Raw genomic sequence first — 18,491 nt, 5'->3', positions numbered from 1 at the left:
TCTGGGTTAGCCGTGTTGTTAGACTAGTTAGTTATCACTTTAGCAGCCTAAATCCAATCAAGAAGGCTGAGAAGTAGAAAAAATTATAGGAAATGGTGGAAAACAGGTTAATAGAGATTTAGGACACAGTCCTAACATGAGGACACCAAGGATGTTACTGTTTCTGCTAACTTGCAGGCAGAACCACTCATGCTTAAAATTTTTGCATGCTCAGAGAAACGTGGAAATCAAGAGAACTGCGAACTCGAATTACTAGATTTGCAGCCACAGGTTGTTCGGTTATGTGGTGACTGTTCCAACTCTACCTGCAAAGCTGCGGATGCCAATAATAATGCCTGCATCATGACAGATACCCCTGTAAGACCAGATATCTGGTGATGAAGTCAAAAGGTTAGGATTCTTTTGAGTGGCATGGGTTGCCATTTCAGGAGCTGGATTTTTACAAGTGGTTTTGAAAGTGTGGCCCTGTGTGCATAACGCTTACTGTCTCGTTGTGGAGCAGTGGGAAGCAGTGCAGGAGTCTGGGGTTAAAGTGTGCTGCTGAAGACTTCTGAGACACCAGAACCCGACTGGTCATCTGGACCCGTTATCTGTTGCATAGCATTGTGCACATCCCTGTGGTCTACAGACTGTGTGCTCATTGCCCAGGACTTGCCCTCTTCATCGAGAAATGCTGTTTTATAGGGCTCCACGTGTATCCTATGGACATTCTGCCTTGATTCCTCATACTTGCCCTTCCCATCTTCTGGAAGGCTGGATGCATGAGGTAAGAAAGTGCTCCGAGACCCATCGATGGGAATCTTTAACTGCTCACTGGAGGTAGGTTCTTGAGACAAATCTGAAGATCTCATGGGATGCTGAGTATACACGCCTTCAGACAGAGAGCCAGACTGTGTGTCGCTGTGCACACGCAGCCAACGATGATGCCGACTGAAGTAGTTGTAATGTTGATGCTTCCCTAGCTTTTGTTTCCCTAAAAAGCTCAGTGGCTGCTTGGAGCTAAAGGACTTGTCTATGCTTTTCGATGTAAGCCCTGACATTGTTAGATTGCTCATAGACTCTGTGCAACACTCAGCGTTGGTATCAAAGGCACTACACTCTGTCAGGCCTTCTTTCAATGTTAGGCAAGGCTTCATGTCGTGGACTTGGAGAACATCAGGTGCACTGCCACCCAGGCCACTGCCTGCCTGCTGAGATATGTCGTGTGAGGAGGAGTAAATCAGGTCTAATTCTCTGGGGCTTAGTGCTTCACTGGAATCGTAGTCACTGTCAGTTGGAAGGAATACTTCAGAGCAGCCTTCTTCATCTGAGCAGGGCTGTGAATCTGCAAAGAGAACCGATTAACACTAAGAAGTCAAGCACAGGAGAGAAACTGCTTAACTGTCATTTGTGTATTTTTTTTTTTCTTCATTCAGAATCAAGTCTACAATGCTGAAAATGTACGTGTGTTTCCTCTGTGGATTTGTCCCTGGGCCTAGGTGACAGCAAAGGCAGTAGTCAGGGAGGACTTACAAATGTGTTAGAGGTGGTGGTAGAATTAGGAAAACCAGAAAAGGTTTCATTTATTATATGAAGTACAGGCAAGAATTTGAATTTGGATTGGGACTAAGTTCTGAAGGGGTCTCGTTTCTTTTGTCTTGTTTTTACCACATTTCATAGAGATGGAGGTTTGGGGGAGAGAAAAACTCTAATCCAGGTTGTGTTTTTATTAAAGATGTCAGTTGAGTTACCTCTGTCACTGTGAGCAGGGTGCAACTATATGTGTGTGTAAGAGGCTTGAGGCAAGACATGGAGGTAGATGAACAAAACCTACCCTTTTTCCCATCAAGTGCATTGTGTAGGTTCAAATCCAAATGTGAATTTGTTGACCAAAACTCACACTGGCACTGAAATCACTGCTGTCTTTTGGCTACAGAGGGTCAATAACATAATAAATAGTGGTGTATGTGATGGAATGGATTGATGCTCCACTGGCCTGGATAGTTTGTATTAGATCCAAGGAAAATACGTAGGTTTTACTCAGTGCTGACTATTCACTTTGACCTAGTATAAATTACCAGGTAGCACAGCAATAATGAATCAAGCCCATGCAGGACAAGATAATGCTCTAGTTTACATGGTGCCAGAGCTAAGGATTATTCTGCATTCATGGTCTGTAATACAGGGGAAAAATTAGCTCAGGGAGAGATAACAGAACACCGCTGTGTAACAGAGCGCACCAAAGCACCATTGTCTTTGGGTCTCTTTTCTTTTAACCGAATCTAGTCAGAGTAGATTTATTCATTTTCCCTAACTCTATAAAACTGCCAATTTGAAAAAACAAAGTATTATTACCAAAATTGTCATGGCAGTTGTTTTACACATCTGTTACTTTTGTTTCTGCTGTTTCATTTGCTCATTGCTTAAAGACAGCTCAGCAGCATGATGGTTTGCATTTTCCTCCAAAGTCCTTATTCTGTTAGCAAATTAGGTGTTACTGTTTAATTTGCTTCATCTTTATTTGCTGTGATCCATTTCTTTCATCAGTTTACTTTTCCAGCTGGTCAGAGAAGCAATAATGGTCAATGAGGTGGGTACTTATTTGTGTAATTATGTGTTTTAAAGTGCTTGTCTAAAACCCTGAGAACACAGAGATATGTGAAAATGACTGTTAAATCAAACTGGACTATTGGCACTAAAATTTGCTCTATCAGAACAAAGCAAGAGGAGCATAAGAAAGAATTGCTCCAAAGCAGAGAACCAGTCAAAGCATGAAAAGAAAATGGCTGTGTAGTATCAGAGAAACAGAAGGTGACAAGTGGAGGCTATGGAAAAGTCTGACCTTAGATTCTGGACAAATTACTAGAAACTATGGAGAAGAACAGGTAGATACATGAGTGCTGAGAGAGGGTCAATAGCTTTTGCTTAATAACTCGTGTCTTGCCAGTCTAGTAGAACTCTGAACACGTGCACAATTAACGCACAGGCATCCTTAGACTTCTGAAGAGCTTTTGACAAGGTTCTTTACCACAGGTTCTGAGGCAACGAAGCTGTAATTGAGATAAAGAGAAAGCTGCCTCCACATATTAGTAGCAGGTTGCTGGTGTAGACAACAAATGATGTAGTCATCTTTCACTATGGATGGATTTTACTAATTCTGGACATCATGGAGAAGTCAATGATAGCACTTGTCCCTTCCAACCTGTTCATTAATGATCTGGAACAGTGAGGGGACAAAATTGGCTGATGAGAAGCGATTATTCTGACTAGTTGAAAACAAAAAATGATTGTAAAGATTGTAGAATCTCAAGATAATGAATGGCAAATGATTGGTAAAATGATTGTTAATATACCTTGGCAGGTATGGGAAAAAAATTTACTCCTTTTATAAAAAGACATACAAGAACTGTTATAATTAAAAGTGAGTTCAAAGATTTCACTTGATGAACACCGAAAAATTCTCTTACCACTCACAGCTTTTCTCCTCTGGATTCTAGCCTCAGGTGATGGGGGAGGTGAAGGAAGACAATCTAGATGTGAAGAGGTTGAACTGATTTTCTTTTGAGAGCGTTCTTCTGAAAGATCCACAAGCTTCTTTATGGGTAGGCCAGCTGCTGGCTGCTTGTATCGTGCATACTGCAGTGCTTCTGTGATCCATCTCATTTCCTTCCAGATCTCATCAATTTGCTGTAGAGAAAACAATGGAGAAAAAGTACAGTTAAGTTTGTGTATTAGTTTTAATAAGTGTGTACTTTCTTCAGGTGCCCAGTAGGTGTGTAGTCACTGCCAGCAGAGACAAGCAGGATCCCCTGACAGGACACTTCAGATTTAGGCGGTCTGAACGGCCTTTGGGTAGGTGCTTGTTCTCCTCCACCATGGCAGAGGCTACTTGGGGCCACGAGACTCTCAAATTAGGTACCTCAGTTAAGAACCTATAGTTAGGAGGAGTGAATCTGGGCCTAAATTCTGTCATGGAAAGGAAATTAGCATTGTCTTTTGATGGAGTAAAAAATTTGATCAATTTTGTAGCATACTTGAAAGTTGGTTTCGTTCTGTACTGGAGTGAAAGCAAGGCTTCTTGAGCATCCTTGCAAACCCAGGTTTGTGTTCAGAAGCAGAGTGCTCAGATCAAACCTAGTATTTAATAGAAGAATGTACATAATGTGGAAGAATATACATACATGTGGAAGAATATACATACATGGAGGGTTGAAGCACAGCTGTGAGCCAAACTACAGGTTTCTCCCTTATCATCGTTTTGGTCTGCATACGTTTTGATAGTATAAATCTACACTAAGACAGTTCTGGCACATGCCTGGTGATGGCAATAAGAGGCAAGTGCCTAAATCAGTAGCAGAATGCAGCTTAAATATCTATGCAGAGAGGAAAGATGCTGTTTAATGTGGGTCTCGAGGCTCTCTTGGTAATGGAACACTTTTATCATCTTCAAGCCATTCAAGATCTTTGATGACTGAGCAAATGTTGCTGCAGCCAGCAAATGAGGTAGCTGTGAGTATCGTGTCCTTCTGCTGCCGTGTCCTTTCTAGAACTTCCCCGTACTTCTCTTGCTATGTCAGATTCTGCATTTAAAGAAGTGAGCCTTCATCTTAATACTGCAGTGTTTAAGGGAAACCGGTTTGCAGTTACACAAGCTATGCTCTGCAGGAATGCAGAATGAGAGCCCCGGGTCAGGAAATGAATGGGGAAAAGTGAGGGGTACGTTGTGCAGTGAGTATTATCAGGTAGGGAAGTAACAGAGGGATCAGTGAAAAGGAGACTGCAGACTGATGTATTCTAAGACGAGTTCTCTGGCCCGTACTCTTAGCTGGAGACACGTCTTCACAAAGTGTGCGCTGAAAGTGTGAAATGTGTTGCAAAGGATACTGTAGATGCCAGATAAGCGAGGGTAGTTCTTGATGAGCTGTGTTGGAGATGGGGTAGCTGGATAGATGGATCTTTGTTTTGACCCAGTATGGCCGTAAAGGTGAAATCCTGACTCCAATGATGTCAGTGCAAACCTTGCCACTGAGTTAATTTGAGTAAGAATAGACACTGGTAAGAATAACAAATGGTTCAGAGATTAATTCATAATCCTGTGTCATCTCCAGACTTCCGTGTAGCTCCATGAAGAGGATGCCAGTTAGCAAACGTCTCACCTCTTTGATTTTGGATTTCCTTTCTGTGGTCCTCCCTCCCCAAATAACGATCATACCACATGCAGTTTAATAAAGCGCAAATCCCGTCAATTTTCTCCCTGATGCCATTCTGCAGTGTCTCCTGAGGTGACGGACCAGTCGTCTTGGTGAACTATGGTTCTTTTGCAGTTTAGGAACGTTTGAAGCGTTACGCCATATAAATTACAGCTTAACTTCAGTTTTAGTTTCAGTGTCTGTGGATTTCTTTTCTTGCTGTGTAACATTCTGGTAAAGACTTCAAATACCTTATCTGCTGGTTGGTTTTTTTGTTTGGGAGTGGGTTTTGGGGTTTTTTTTTTTAGTTTTTACTTTTCAGTTCCCTCTGACTCCTTTTCAGAACTGCATTGATATAGACTCTCTTGCTCTTGACAATGTTTGGTTTGTGTAGTGACTTCAACACTGTCTTAGATCTAGGATCACACAAATGCTCTCGCGGTTTTGTGGTCACCACTGAAGATTGCGGTATGTGGTGGGTTGAGATATTTTTGCCAATAGGTGGAATACAGCTGGTTTTCATTTGAGAGGCAACCTGACAAGGCTAATACACTGTCACAATAATTCAGCACAACACACTGAAGTTTAAAATGTTCTCCCGTGTTTTCACAGCATATATATGTGACTCAAACACTTAGAAGAGGAACACAGAACTGTCTGTACAGTGTATGCATGTTAATATACTTATTTTTGAAGTGAGGGATAAAAATTTACCAAATTCTTCCACGCACTAGGAAAAAGCTAGATTGTCTGAGTGTGATAATGGGAAGATGAGAAGGAAGGAGATGATTTGAGCAGTGAAAGTACAATAGAAAATTCCTCTCTGCCCACCTGCAGGATGCCAAAAGCTCCAAAGTGGACGAGGCAAAGGGGATCTGAATTCAGAGCAAAGAGGAACAGAAATATCATCATCTTGTTCATAATTACGGAGGGCCAAACATATTACCAATGGGACAAATGGTTGTCTTGGCCCCTATTCCAACAGAAGGTTGCTTGAATATTAAGAATATGGAGTTGTGAACTCTGTGCTTCACTTGTAGAAAGACAGAACAACCATGTTCACAGATGCACTCTGCAAAGGTCACGAGTTTTATCTATAAATAACTGATTGCCAAAATGATTTGCAAAAGGACAGGCCTTGCTCTGCTGGACGGTGGGGTGGAGTTTGATGCTCCCTGAGAAGGTAAAGTCCTGATCTCAGAACAATACAGGGAAATCAGTGTGAGAGAGAGAGCATAAGCAAGATCGACAATCCTGACATTGTGATCCTTCTGCGCTGGGGGACTGAAGCAGCGTCACTGTGTGGTGCTGGACAGACTTACAGATGCTTTTGGGGCTAGCGTGGCATCTTAAACACAGAGCTGCTTTCTTCACTGTGTATTGTTGATGAAGACTATCTCCACAACCTAGTCTGCAGTTTCATTTTTATTTTTTTAATTGGCGATTTATAATGGTGAAAAACGTCCTCAATTCACAAAGACAGAGAAAAACTATTACCCAAATGAATGCCCAAGCATGGTCCGAGCTTACCTCGCGTTAGGTGGGGGTGAGTTTTACAAGCAGACCGACACATTTCTTTATAACAGTCTAGTATAACTGTCATTTGATTTTACCCATAAAAATCCTTGTATAAAAGCAACAACTAAGGAAATCATGTTCTGGGTTTGAATTTCATAAAAACAGAATTGCACTTTTGATACAACTGCTCTTTTTATGATGCCTGTGAATAATTCTCCATTTAGATTTCAAATTACAGCCCTATGCAATTTTTAAGAAAGCCACCGTAAAATCTCCTTGGAATAGTCAGAAACAGGCTATTACCTGTGTGTAGTCTATAACTTGCTGGTGTCTTTGTTTGGCTGCAGCGACTTCACTGTCTGAAATTGCTTCCCTTAGGGACTGCTGGGTTTTCAGAGAGTCCAGCTCTATGACAGCAGAAAGGCGGCAATACAGGCTTATAAATTTTTCCTTGTAACAGCAAAAATGAACTGTGAAAAGACCAAGTGCAAAGGCAACATTGTTATAGTCTGGTCATGAAATATGAAATCCTTAGCTTTCAGGACACAGATTTTATTAACTATAATTACTAACTCTCTGGATGGGTTACTTTAAGCTAGAAATAAATAATACAGGCTCTGCTCTCGTTCACACTGGATTTACTCTGTAACTTCACTGATTTCAAAAGAGTAATTTTTAATTTTTATCTAAGCGAAGAGTTAATCAGGTCCTTAGTATGCAGCTCCAGTGGCTGTCTTGCCCTTGGTAGCTTTAATCAGAAAGGCTGTTTCTGAGGCTTCTGTCTTGTAATTTCTTTTATCAAGAAAGTAGTGACATGACTGGAAAATGGAACTCACCTTTTTTTTTTTTTTTTTAATTCTTTCAGAAAGAAAGTATCATTTCAAAGGATGACAACTTTCTCTCGGGCTAGGCTAGCTTAAATCAGTAACTTAAATGTAAATGACAACAGTAAAAGCATTTCAGTGATACCACAATTAAAACTTTTAGGTGTTAGCCCACATCATCCTCTGAACTCTCATGCAGAAGGGTAACACAGATAGTTCAGACGTGACCTTTTGCTTTGTGTAATTGGGCTTTGGAGTAGCACAGAACTACCCGAGCTACCTCTAAAAGAGGTAAATAGATAAGAGGCAGAGCAGCTCCAGTGCCGTGGAGCTTCACAAATGATCATTTACCTGGCCTCTTCAAGCCACGTTATTCCAGAACCTGCGGTTGCTGGGGCAGTTAGCTCTACAGACTTCAGTACAGACCTACCGAAACTTGCTGAGGGAGAGCAGGTTTTCAGAAATGCTTCCCCATTCATTGGTGCTTCAGTAAATGCAAGCACACAGCGTGATCTTGCTGTAGCAGCAAATGCTGGTTGGCTTACTGCTGCTGCTTTTCTGCATTGTGGCGTGATAGTTTTCAGGGTGTTTCAAGTGTAAATTGCATATATTCTTATAATAAACATTAAAAAAAAGAAATAAAAACAGTGTCACATGTCTACTTATCCCTTGCAAACAACATGATAAGAATAGCTGAGAAGAATTCCTCAAACTAAGAAATCCAATCACAGAAACATCATTAGCATCACAGTAAAGGCCTAACCTGGAGATGGAAATCCCACGAAAAAGAGTGAAAGAAAGAATTCTACCTTCTGGTTTCCCGGTGATGCCTAGATACTGCAGGGATCCAGTCGGAATAGTGTGTGGTCTTACAGTATATATGCCATATGTGGTGGACTCTTGAGTGAATTACAGCCGCGGTTTCAGCTTTAGTGCTGAAGTTTCTAGCCTTTGTGGTTTTAAGTCAGACCCTTTAATGTTACTTTAACAAATGTTACTTCAACATAGTCTTTTGTGGTTATGCAATTATACAGTTGGTAGCCACCAGCTAATGGGGAATGGAAGCTTCTAATATTTGAGATGTGAATCACAGTCACTTTATAGAACATCAGGGATACATATATAATAAGTCATATAGAAATGTCATCTGCCTTTGGCCAGATGATTGCTTACTTAGAAAGAATACTCAAAAGTAAAATTCAGCTTTCTGTACTGTTTTCTCCACCATGAACTGCTTTCCCACTGCAGCCACGTTGCTAAACAGAAAGGTCTGCACTCAGAATGCCTTTTGAGAGTTCCTCTGCACCACACCATGCCATTCAGTGCCGGTTGCTTTGTCAGCCTGATGCAAACTGTGTCCCAGGAGTGAGAACGACTCGTGCCCTCAGCCTGTGTGCCAGGTAACGAGACTTAAATAGTCTGCAAACCCTCTAGTGCAGAGATGAATTCCACCAGAGGTGGATATGCTTTGTGCATTAATTTGCACAGTGAATGTGGCAGTCGCCTCTCATAGGCAGAATTTATGTGCTCAAGAGGCAGACTTCAGGGTTGCGTGTCAAGAAGAGACTAAGTGTGGCTTTAGGGCACTACAGCCGTGGCCATATGACCCAAAGCACTGAACTGACTGTTCTGGTTCAACTAGGTTAGCTTTCTTTTGAAGAGATAACTTTTTCTTGGCAGACTACACCAGCTCAGGTATTGTCTGTCTGTACCACTCATAATTTTATGGCAGCTCCGCTGTCGTCTGTCCTCCCGCAACCAGGATGAAAACCCAAGGCTGTCACAGGCACCACTTCGTGTGCTCTGGCTGATGTGGCATAAACACAGTCGTGTATTCCTGCCTGATCCAACTGAAATTTGTGTTGCTGGATGATGGTAGGTTATGGATCTATTACAGCTGCAGAAACATAGTCTTGGTAAGACCCTCCATTAACATCTAATCGTTCTTCTGCATTAGTGACTCTAACAGCACTTCACAACGATACATAGGAAATAGGATGGTAATGGTGTCACGTGAGCACCTCAGAGAGGTATCACTGAGGACACAGTTGCCGCTAGAGATCCATTCTGTAGTGGCTCCTTGTGTACTGACTGCCCGTTTTGGCTCATACCTTTCTCTCTTCTTCAAGGCAGAGGAAAGAAAGATATCTGGTTTTACAGGAAATAAAGGAGACTGATGTGTAAGGCTCAGCAGTCCTCATAATCTTTCTGAAAAGAACTATTAATTCTTTATGAGCTGCTTTTATGTGGAACCTTTCTTTTCTCTGTGGACCAAAGAAGAAGAAATGAGAACTAGAGGACCTTGAAGCTAAAGTATCTTATGCCTTCCGTGAGACAGCTGGAAAACTCTGGTTTTGGGAATTCTTACCCAGTCAGCAATGCAGTGGAACAATGGGGCTGAATCTGCTACAGCAAAGTCCTCCCTAAAGAAAGAGATTCAAGTCCAGTGTTCTGGCATGTTTCACAAGAGGCTTTTCCTGCAGCACAGCAATAGGACTGAGTCTCCTGCATTTTTCCAGGAATCAGAAGGAAAAAGATGACCCTCACGTGGGAAACACCCGCTCAGACCTTTCACAAATTGTGAGGGAGTCAAGTCTTGAGTAGTACTGTCTGCCGTCAGGAACTGCAAAAATTTTCCTCTACAAACCTGGTGATTATTCTCGTGACAATTTAGAGGGATTCTTTTTGCATATCCTTTCATGCTCCAGCCTTGCTATGTTGTGTGTAATTTTTTAGTTCTGTTTTTTAAAGAACGTCATCTTGCAAATAAGCTTCTAGACACATGCTGGATAACTGTGGGCTTTGCTCTATGCTTTGCATTTCAATAACGATCGCTACAGTATATGCTTTAACTGCTCTGCTCCCTCTATAACTTGTACACAGTTATAGGTAGTGTTGTTGCCAAAGCCATCATGTGATTTATTGACTCTCCACTGGGACAAGGGGGAAAACAGATACAACTTTGTGATTTTATTATAAGGAGACTGGGTTAATATTTCTAGGTGAAGCAAGCTACTATACCGAGTTCAAACATCTGAAGAGGGAGGTTAAGAAATCCTGAGTGTGGGGTGTAAGGATTATTCTGTCCTGGGGCAGTGCAGACGTCGTCTGAGGCGGGGAGCAGGAGAAGAAAGGAGACATTGTGACCCAGTTCCAACACCTCCTGTGTATACAGACGGAAGTGCTTAGCCTGTAGAGGGACACGCGCGGGGGAAGAAATAGGAGAGAATTACAACATGGCACTTATATAAACAACACCCCAAATGATATAAAACATTAAAGAAAATTTGCACAACATCAAGCTTGGAATTTTTATAAAACATAAATATTTGGGGGGGGGGGGGCTAAATGTGGGTTCATGTCACTACATAAAATAAAGATTTAAAGCTGCAATGTTCCACATTAAAACAACACACACAGGCACAACCCCCCTGAAAACAACATTTATGTTTCTTATTAGGCAGAAAATGATCACATGCCATGTGCTTTTCAAGATTATGATTGCATAATTATGTGAAAACATGAAAATGGATTCAATTAAAAACCTTTAAGATTCAATTTAGGGTTGGTTAAGAGAAATATGCAGCTTTCCCTCAACACAGCACTGAAAAGGTTTAACAAGTGCTGCAGCAAGAGAAAATGGCACACGCAGGACCTGGCCTGAGGCTGCTGTAGAGCTGCTGTGTGCAGCGCTGCATTTTACCCTGGGTACGCACCGGTGTCGCTGTCCATGATTCTGTTTACCACAAAAATAGTAAAAATACATAAATAAATCTGTTGAATTAAAATATCAGTTCATTGACATGGAAGTTTGGTCCTGAGTCATCAAAACATCTACAACTGTGTTTAACTGCAAGGTCATGTTTCTGTCTGTCTGTCATGCACAACAGATGAGCTTAAATGCTTGGCTGAACTGCAGCCTCAGGAACATATTGTACATTGATTTAAATGTTTTAGTTCCTGGCTCAAAAAAAAAAAAAAAAAAATCACAAAAGCTATAACCCCCAAGAAAATACACTAGCATAGAGACCTGTACAGAGCCCTATTGAACTAGAGGGACTGACCACAAGGCAGCACACCGTCTGTCTTAATTTTGGGTTTACTTGAGTCTTACTTGGCTCTTCCCAGGCTAGAAGGTGCAGCACTGATGGATTCCTTTTTAAAAGCAAAGCCTAAACCTTTCAAAATCAAGAAATGTAGAACCAGATTAATTTATTTTAAGGCCACATCTTTCTAGCTGCACAAACAGACCTTGAAGTGAATATAAAGATGATTTACTTCTACTTTAAGCCCTCTTTACCCTTGCAGACCAAAATAAAATGGAATTCATGTAAACAAGAAACAAACTCCTTAGCTTATTTTTTCATGGATCTTTCACATCATAGATTATCCTCCCTGACTTTATTTATTCACATATGCATTTCTTGTTCCTAAATGTAAAGCCAGAAGCCAGATACCTCTCCTCACCCACAGCAATCTGGAGGTCTGGATCTCTGTGTTTTAGAAGTGCTACATTTATCTGCGTGTAAAAGAATAGCAAAACGCTGTGTCTTCAGCAGCCCTTTCATACACCCTCACTATTACCTCCAGAAGAACAGTCAATTGCCCTGCTTGCCTGGAAAAATACCTGGTTTTCTTTGCCAGCTGGGTAAAGTGCTTTCAACTGCTAGTTTTGTGCTTATTTGCACCTGCATGAAGTTGGATGAATATGCTAACAGATGCAAAAATAGGAGCTAATTGAAAATTTGTCTCTTAATCCTTATATGTTCAAATATCCAGGAGAGTAACTGTTTTACTGAAGATGTTCCCCTCACACACACTTAGCATAATGGAATACAAAACATCTCAGCTTTTCTTTTCTTGCAACCGTAACATTTAATCCCTACTTGCAAGTTACACAGTTTGTAGCTTTTAGTTGCGTTCTTAAGAATCAGTTTTTTAAAATGTGATAAATACCACAAAGGCAAATACCTGATGCAGAGGTAGATTAATCTGTTTAAGGAGAGCTTTCACTGCCATCTGGAGCTCATACAAGAACAATTGAGTAGGGCAGTCTGAAGTATGATCCATACTTTCCACAGATTCTGAGCCAGAAACTGTTTGGATCCATTCCCACTCATCTCTGTATGTTGAGTCAAGTTAAAATTAGAAATACAACAAAAGTTCAGAGCACAAGCAGGAATTCGGTGTATGTGCATTTGGGATCTGTTGATAGTTTAATTCTCATATAGCAAAACATTATAAACTTGTGCAATCTTGATTGTTTGTGGTTAAAAATCTAACTTTTTCAAAAGTTTAATTTTTCTAGCACATGTACGTCAGGCTGAACATTCCTTGCAAACCTCTGAAAGTCCAACTGTCTTCAAAATATTTCACTAAGGCTTCTCACTCCAGGATTTCTTTTTCACATACTTCATTCCCTATCTACCACAATATTTTAAAAAGCATGCATTGGAAATGACAACAGTGACAGTTAGCACGAAGTGTAATTTCTGTGACAGACTCTTTTGTACTTGCTGAAGCCAAAGAACTTCCCAGTTTGCTCAGTATGTATCCATTCTAGACCTGGTAGACATGGGAATAATCTTTCTAGATTAAATCCTTAATTCACCCTGCCCAGTATTCGGACTTGAAAAGCAGCCAGCACCAAACATTCAAGAAAAAAAAACAGCGCAGGAAACCCTGCTACAAGACGAGTAATAGATATGGAACAATTTGCTCCTAAATAAAGATGTGATCTTAAACTTCAAGAGTCAGGGATTGTTGCAAACTCTGAAGCACTGGGCTTTATATTCCTGCCAAAATTTTTGTTAGTGTTAACTACTACGTTGTGGATGTCCTTGTTATCCAAACAGATAGCCAGTTTCTTTTTCCTCATGCAAAATTATCAGCTGGTTGCTGAAATGACATGGGATCAAAAAGCTCCAGAAAAAAGCCAATAAAATGTGTTGCCCACTAGGCAAGGACTAGGCGCTTGCCCAGTAGATAAGGGAAGCAATGGACAAAGGGGAAGATGGCTTTCCCAGAGCACAGCAGTTCAGTGGCTGGTAGCATTTGTCTGTGTTTTCAGTTGCTGCCTGTTCGCTGTGGATTAGAGCGAGACACCAGATATTACACCAGAAAAATCACCGAGACCTCATGGTTGGCAAAAATCAACAGGAAGGGTGATGCTGAGTTCAGCGGAGGCTGAATCAGGGCTGCAGGCTGTGGTCTTCCTAACAGGTACGGGGAAGATCATTACCAGTGTGCCCAGTTTGAGCGACCACAGGACGCTGTCCTTCGGAACCAACGGGCTCATAGGTGTGTGTTCTGGATGGGCCTTCAGGCGGCTGCAAGTTCAGAGCTGATGGTACCCAGTGATGGTACTCACCTTGCTGGCACCTACAGTTTGGCAATGGCAAAATTGCCTTAGCGTTTGAATTTGGTGAGTTGTTTCTAACTTAAAACAAATATTCTCCCTCTACATATGTGTGTGTAAATATGTATATAGTCACTTACTTGGAGACGTTGCTGTTGTCTCGGATTTTGACATGACACAGGACGTTAGGCAACTTCTGTAACACAAGCACTTTGATTTGATCCACAGAACTGCAGAGTTTTAGGTAACCCAGATACAGGCCGGGAGGGAGGCGTTGCTGACTTCGTTTGTGATAGGAAAGTATGTCCTGTTTTAAGAGAAACAGTCCTATGTAAAAATCTCTTCTTTTTTCCATATAAATGGAAGAGTTTGGGATTAAAAAGTAACACATGTTTTTACAGCTGTCTTTTTGTTTCAACAGCGTTCCCAATTCGCAGAGCATTTAAGCACATGCTTCAGCATATCACATAAATAATCTCTGGTAGTTTGGATGCACTTGGACAACTTTTTGCTTAAAGCCATACACAGGTTCTCTAAGCTCTCCCCATCATGCAGGAATTGGCTCTAACACCCTGAGATTTCAATCTTCTGCAGCTATAGTTTTTAAACTAGCTTAAATAACACCCACCTCCGCGCTCCTGTCCGTTCATTTCAGCAGTGAGCTGCTCCAGGGAACTGATTCAGCTGAAAAAACCTCAGGAAAAGGAGCAGTCGTTTTTCAGCCAGAGCAGTTCCCTGGTTCAGGTTTGGTGCGTACCTACACAGCTGGAGCAGAGCGGCATTGGGAAAAACCCATCGCCTGGGCTGCAGAAGACAGTACTGTCACCAAAGAAATCCCCGTAGAGTCCCAGCCTGCATCTCTCAAAAACCTGTTCAGCATCACCTGCTGCCAACAGGAAGATCTCGATGAGTATGGGGGTTGGTGGTTTACAAAGTTTAATTAATGGCTGTGTTTTCTGAACACATCTTTATTAACAAATAGAGCTTAGAAGAATTTAGTGATGATGGTGTATTTGCTGAAGCCAGGAGTCATTTTTAAGGCTATGTATAACAGCCCCCCCCAACTACCCTAAAAGTTATGTCTGATGTCTGCTGCCATCCTGAGAAATGTGTGCTTCTGCAGTGGGTGAGGATTAAGACACCTGGCCTTATGCCTTTACTCTTGGAACCATCAAATTATCTGCCAGTGCTATGCTTGGCTCTGACCAATGCAATTAGACCCTCATTTGCACAAGCACTTCATGAACAAAATACCCATTTGATGATTAAACAAGTAATACAAGAAAGGGTGGGCATTAGATAGGAATGTGTAAACCATTAGGGGAACATTTTTTCCACTAGGATCTCTGTGGAAATCTGATCAAGCCTGTATTTTGGGTTTCCTAATATAAAACTTTTTCCCAGATTGACATTTTTCTACACCTTTAACACATTAAATCTAACATAGATCAGGTAAATTTTATTGTCTTTTGGAAATTTTTTAATGTTTCTAAAGCCTGGTAATGTATATTTTGATTGCCTCTCAGTTTCCGGTATGAAAAGCACAGTCTCTGCCCAAGAAATTCAAAAATTAACCACAGCAGTCATCATCTAGTTGAGAGTGCTAAAGAATGGGCTAAGACAAAGATTTGTCTTGTAGAGTTTTGGGTAGCTGAGTTTTAGAGAGATTGGCTACTGACATTTTGTGAGAAATAGGTTGCTGTTACCTACAGAAAACATGTATTAATATTTATGTGAACAATCTACGTCTAACATGAATTTACAGATACCCACAGTTCTCAGTGACGTTACTGAACTAACTACGCAAAGCAACTTCTAACATCAGTCCTTACCTCGGTAGTTTTCTAATTGTGAAGTCTAGGGGCATGTTACGCAGAAATTAAAGGAGGGTTATTGTCAGTAAAGAATTCTTTAGCAACTATACCAGGCTCCAAGGAACTCTGAACCCCACAGAACAGGTTTATTAAGTAAGGTTTTAAACCTAGGTTTAGTGTTCAAGGTTGGATGGAAAAATATTATGGAGTGTAGAAATTTTAAGTGTCTGTATAGGTGCTTAAGAACATCCCAGAGAATTTTAAAGGTTTTTATATCCCTTGCTACAGAATTCTATAGCATGATTTCCCGAAACTGATAGAAACTACTATTCTCTGCTAAGACTTTGAAGTAATTTCTTTAGAATCTCATGGATATTTTACATATTAAAGGTCTGATCCCAGACCCACTGGAAGCAATATAAGTCTTTGCTTTCAATGGGAGCCTTGCCATTAATTTTATTGGGCACTGGATTAAGTCCTAAAATTCTACAAGACTCTTCCAAAAATCAGGGCTCTGGCACAGGCTTTACAAAAGCAAATAACTTACAGTAAGAGAAGCAAAGCACTACCTGGATTGTTATAAGCAAGATGTCTAATGCTGTTGGCTCCTCTGGAGTTGAAAGGGATTTCCTCTGGCTTTGTAGTTTGGATACCTGCATCCATTTGCCATTAAGAAATGAATAAAGACTCTCCACTTCTCTTATAGTAACTATCAGCATATTGCCATGTCGGTCCTTGATTGGCTCATAAAAAACTCTGCCTAAGTTGTGAGTTCCCAGCAAATTCTAGAAAACAAGCAAATTGTAAAATGAAAGTTACTTATCACATATCAGGAGAGTGGTATTCTTTGAAACTCTATTTTGTGCTCACTGACATCAATCCTATTGACTTCAATCAAAACTAGACACACTGTGTTTCTCAAACCCTTGCCCTACAGTCATACCCTTCAGTAGCAAAAGGAAAAGTTTTTCCTTAGGTTGTGTTTGTGGATTGAATTGTGGTTCCTCCGATGTATTTGGTCCAGCAGTGTTTAGCCCACCATTTAATGGAGAAGAGCTGAAGGACTATTGGTACCCAATGTCTTTGTAAAAGGGAACAATGCAAAGTAATTAACTTATTTAGACAGAACTTTCTGGTTTTGCCCAGTCATGTAAAGATAACGGATGCAGTTTGCAAAAGCACTCAGTGTTGGTCTAGTGGTGATTCCTTTGGTATCAATGAAGCCATTCTGATTCAAACTTACTGAAGAGCTAGGTGCTTATCTTAACCTCCCCATGAGAAAATGTCAGAGATGATACAAAATTCTTCCTCTATCCCCGAGTCATTCATAATGGACACTTCAGATGTTTTCTGTTAGGGTCATTAACTACAATCTGCATTTTTTGTTCTCTGTTTTAGAATTGTTCAGATTATTTTCAGCAGCAAAAGCAAGAGGCCCTCATATCTGTGTTGAATGTAAATAATTCTGGAGCTAAACTGTGGAGTGTGTTTGTGAAGGAGCACAGAAGGATTTGAAGAGACACGGACCCTTTTCCTTTTACTTCAGATACCAAGAATGTGCTAGACAAAACCGGCAGAAGCTAACAAGCTACCAGGGCAAAGCTCTCAAGGAAAATATGTGAGGATTAAAGAAAAGTAATTTTAAAAGGCTCCACATAAAATACATATTTTGGTCAAAATCCCTTTCCTCACACAGTAAGGCATCTGCTTATAGGTGCAAACACACTCAGTCCAGTGACCAGCCACTGAAGAGATTCCCAGATGTCTTAAAGAAAAATGCTTAACATTTAAAATATGCTCATTTCTTTGCAACTTTTTGAGAGATCTACAGTAAATTGTGTAGGGACGGGGGTGGTTTAAAATGAAAGCTTGAATTCACAGTGTAGCACACTGTATGTTAAGCGAAGTGCTCTATATTAACTTAATGACATTGTAAATGGATAGATTATCCTGAAATTGTTTATCTGTCCTTAGCAGGCAATATTTACTTATAAACTGTATTATTAAATTGCTTATAAACTCTAGGTAGTCAGCACAGTGACTGCCCTTTCAGCGGCATAACTTTGCGATTTTAGCTTGATGCATCCCGCTCCAGGGCATACTGTTGATGTCTGTGTAGCACCTCCCTCTTCTTTTCTTAACTGTTCTGCCATTTGTGGTTAGCCTCCGTAACTGGTTAACGCTGCGTGTCTTGGTATACATTTTGTATTAATCCGTATTAATCATTGCAGTTAGATGTTAGCCATCCAGCTGTCGTATTAATCACTGCAAGATAGGAATGTGCCTGGATGAAAACAAACCGTTCTCTACTGTCACTGTATATTCTGAATGGGCTTCCATCATGGAGAATGAGGGTACCTACTAGTATGAATTTGTGACAGATACTAAAAAAGTTTTGTGTCTGCTTAGCTTGGCACCACATCACTTGTGTTTTGTTTGCTTTCGTTATCTTGTGGTAACAACAGGCAAAATTACAATCCCTGTTGTCTCTGAATATGCGGATCTAGTCCCTTAGCAGCTGTGTTGTCACTGATCTTTTCCATTCTGTCCTAAATTCCTGCGGAGTCAGTCTATTAACTGCCTCAATAAAATGTATTCAACCATATAAACTTTATTGAGATCCTTCGATTGGTGAATCCCGTTAGGCCACACACCGTTAGAGCCTGGCGTATCAGTGACAATCCCTGTGTTCATCAGAGGACCAAGCTAACAAAACAAACGTTAAGGACAATAAATTTGCCAGAAATTCAGCAATATACCACATGGACACATTCGCTACGTGCCTGTGCTTCAAGCTCTGCTCTTAACA

General features: G+C 40.8%; 1 protein-coding gene across 2 annotated transcripts in view; it reads right to left on the bottom strand.

Annotated features, from left to right (window-relative positions):
- Positions 1 to 527: 527 nt before the first annotated feature.
- Positions 528 to 18,491, bottom strand: part of ANKFN1 (ankyrin repeat and fibronectin type III domain containing 1) — a 67,572-nt gene continuing 49,608 nt past the window's right edge. For both annotated transcript variants that reach the window (XM_086473668.1, XM_086473669.1), the window contains 7 exons: positions 16,252 to 16,467; positions 14,009 to 14,175; positions 12,482 to 12,632; positions 10,532 to 10,700; positions 6,990 to 7,156; positions 3,447 to 3,666; positions 528 to 1,324 (listed from right to left, as the gene is read on the bottom strand). In XM_086473668.1, coding sequence (XP_086329794.1) covers positions 528 to 1,324; positions 3,447 to 3,666; positions 6,990 to 7,156; positions 10,532 to 10,700; positions 12,482 to 12,632; positions 14,009 to 14,175; positions 16,252 to 16,467 — 1,887 coding nt within the window. The remainder of the gene's footprint in view (positions 1,325 to 3,446; positions 3,667 to 6,989; positions 7,157 to 10,531; positions 10,701 to 12,481; positions 12,633 to 14,008; positions 14,176 to 16,251; positions 16,468 to 18,491) is intronic.

This window comes from Leptosomus discolor, chromosome 15 (assembly GCF_034619465.1).
Source record: "Leptosomus discolor isolate bLepDis1 chromosome 15, bLepDis1.hap2, whole genome shotgun sequence".
In the NCBI taxonomy this organism is placed as follows: Eukaryota; Metazoa; Chordata; class Aves; order Leptosomiformes; family Leptosomidae; genus Leptosomus; species Leptosomus discolor.
Note: the sequence above shows the minus strand (reverse complement) of the source record. Positions and strands in the feature narration are given on the sequence as shown.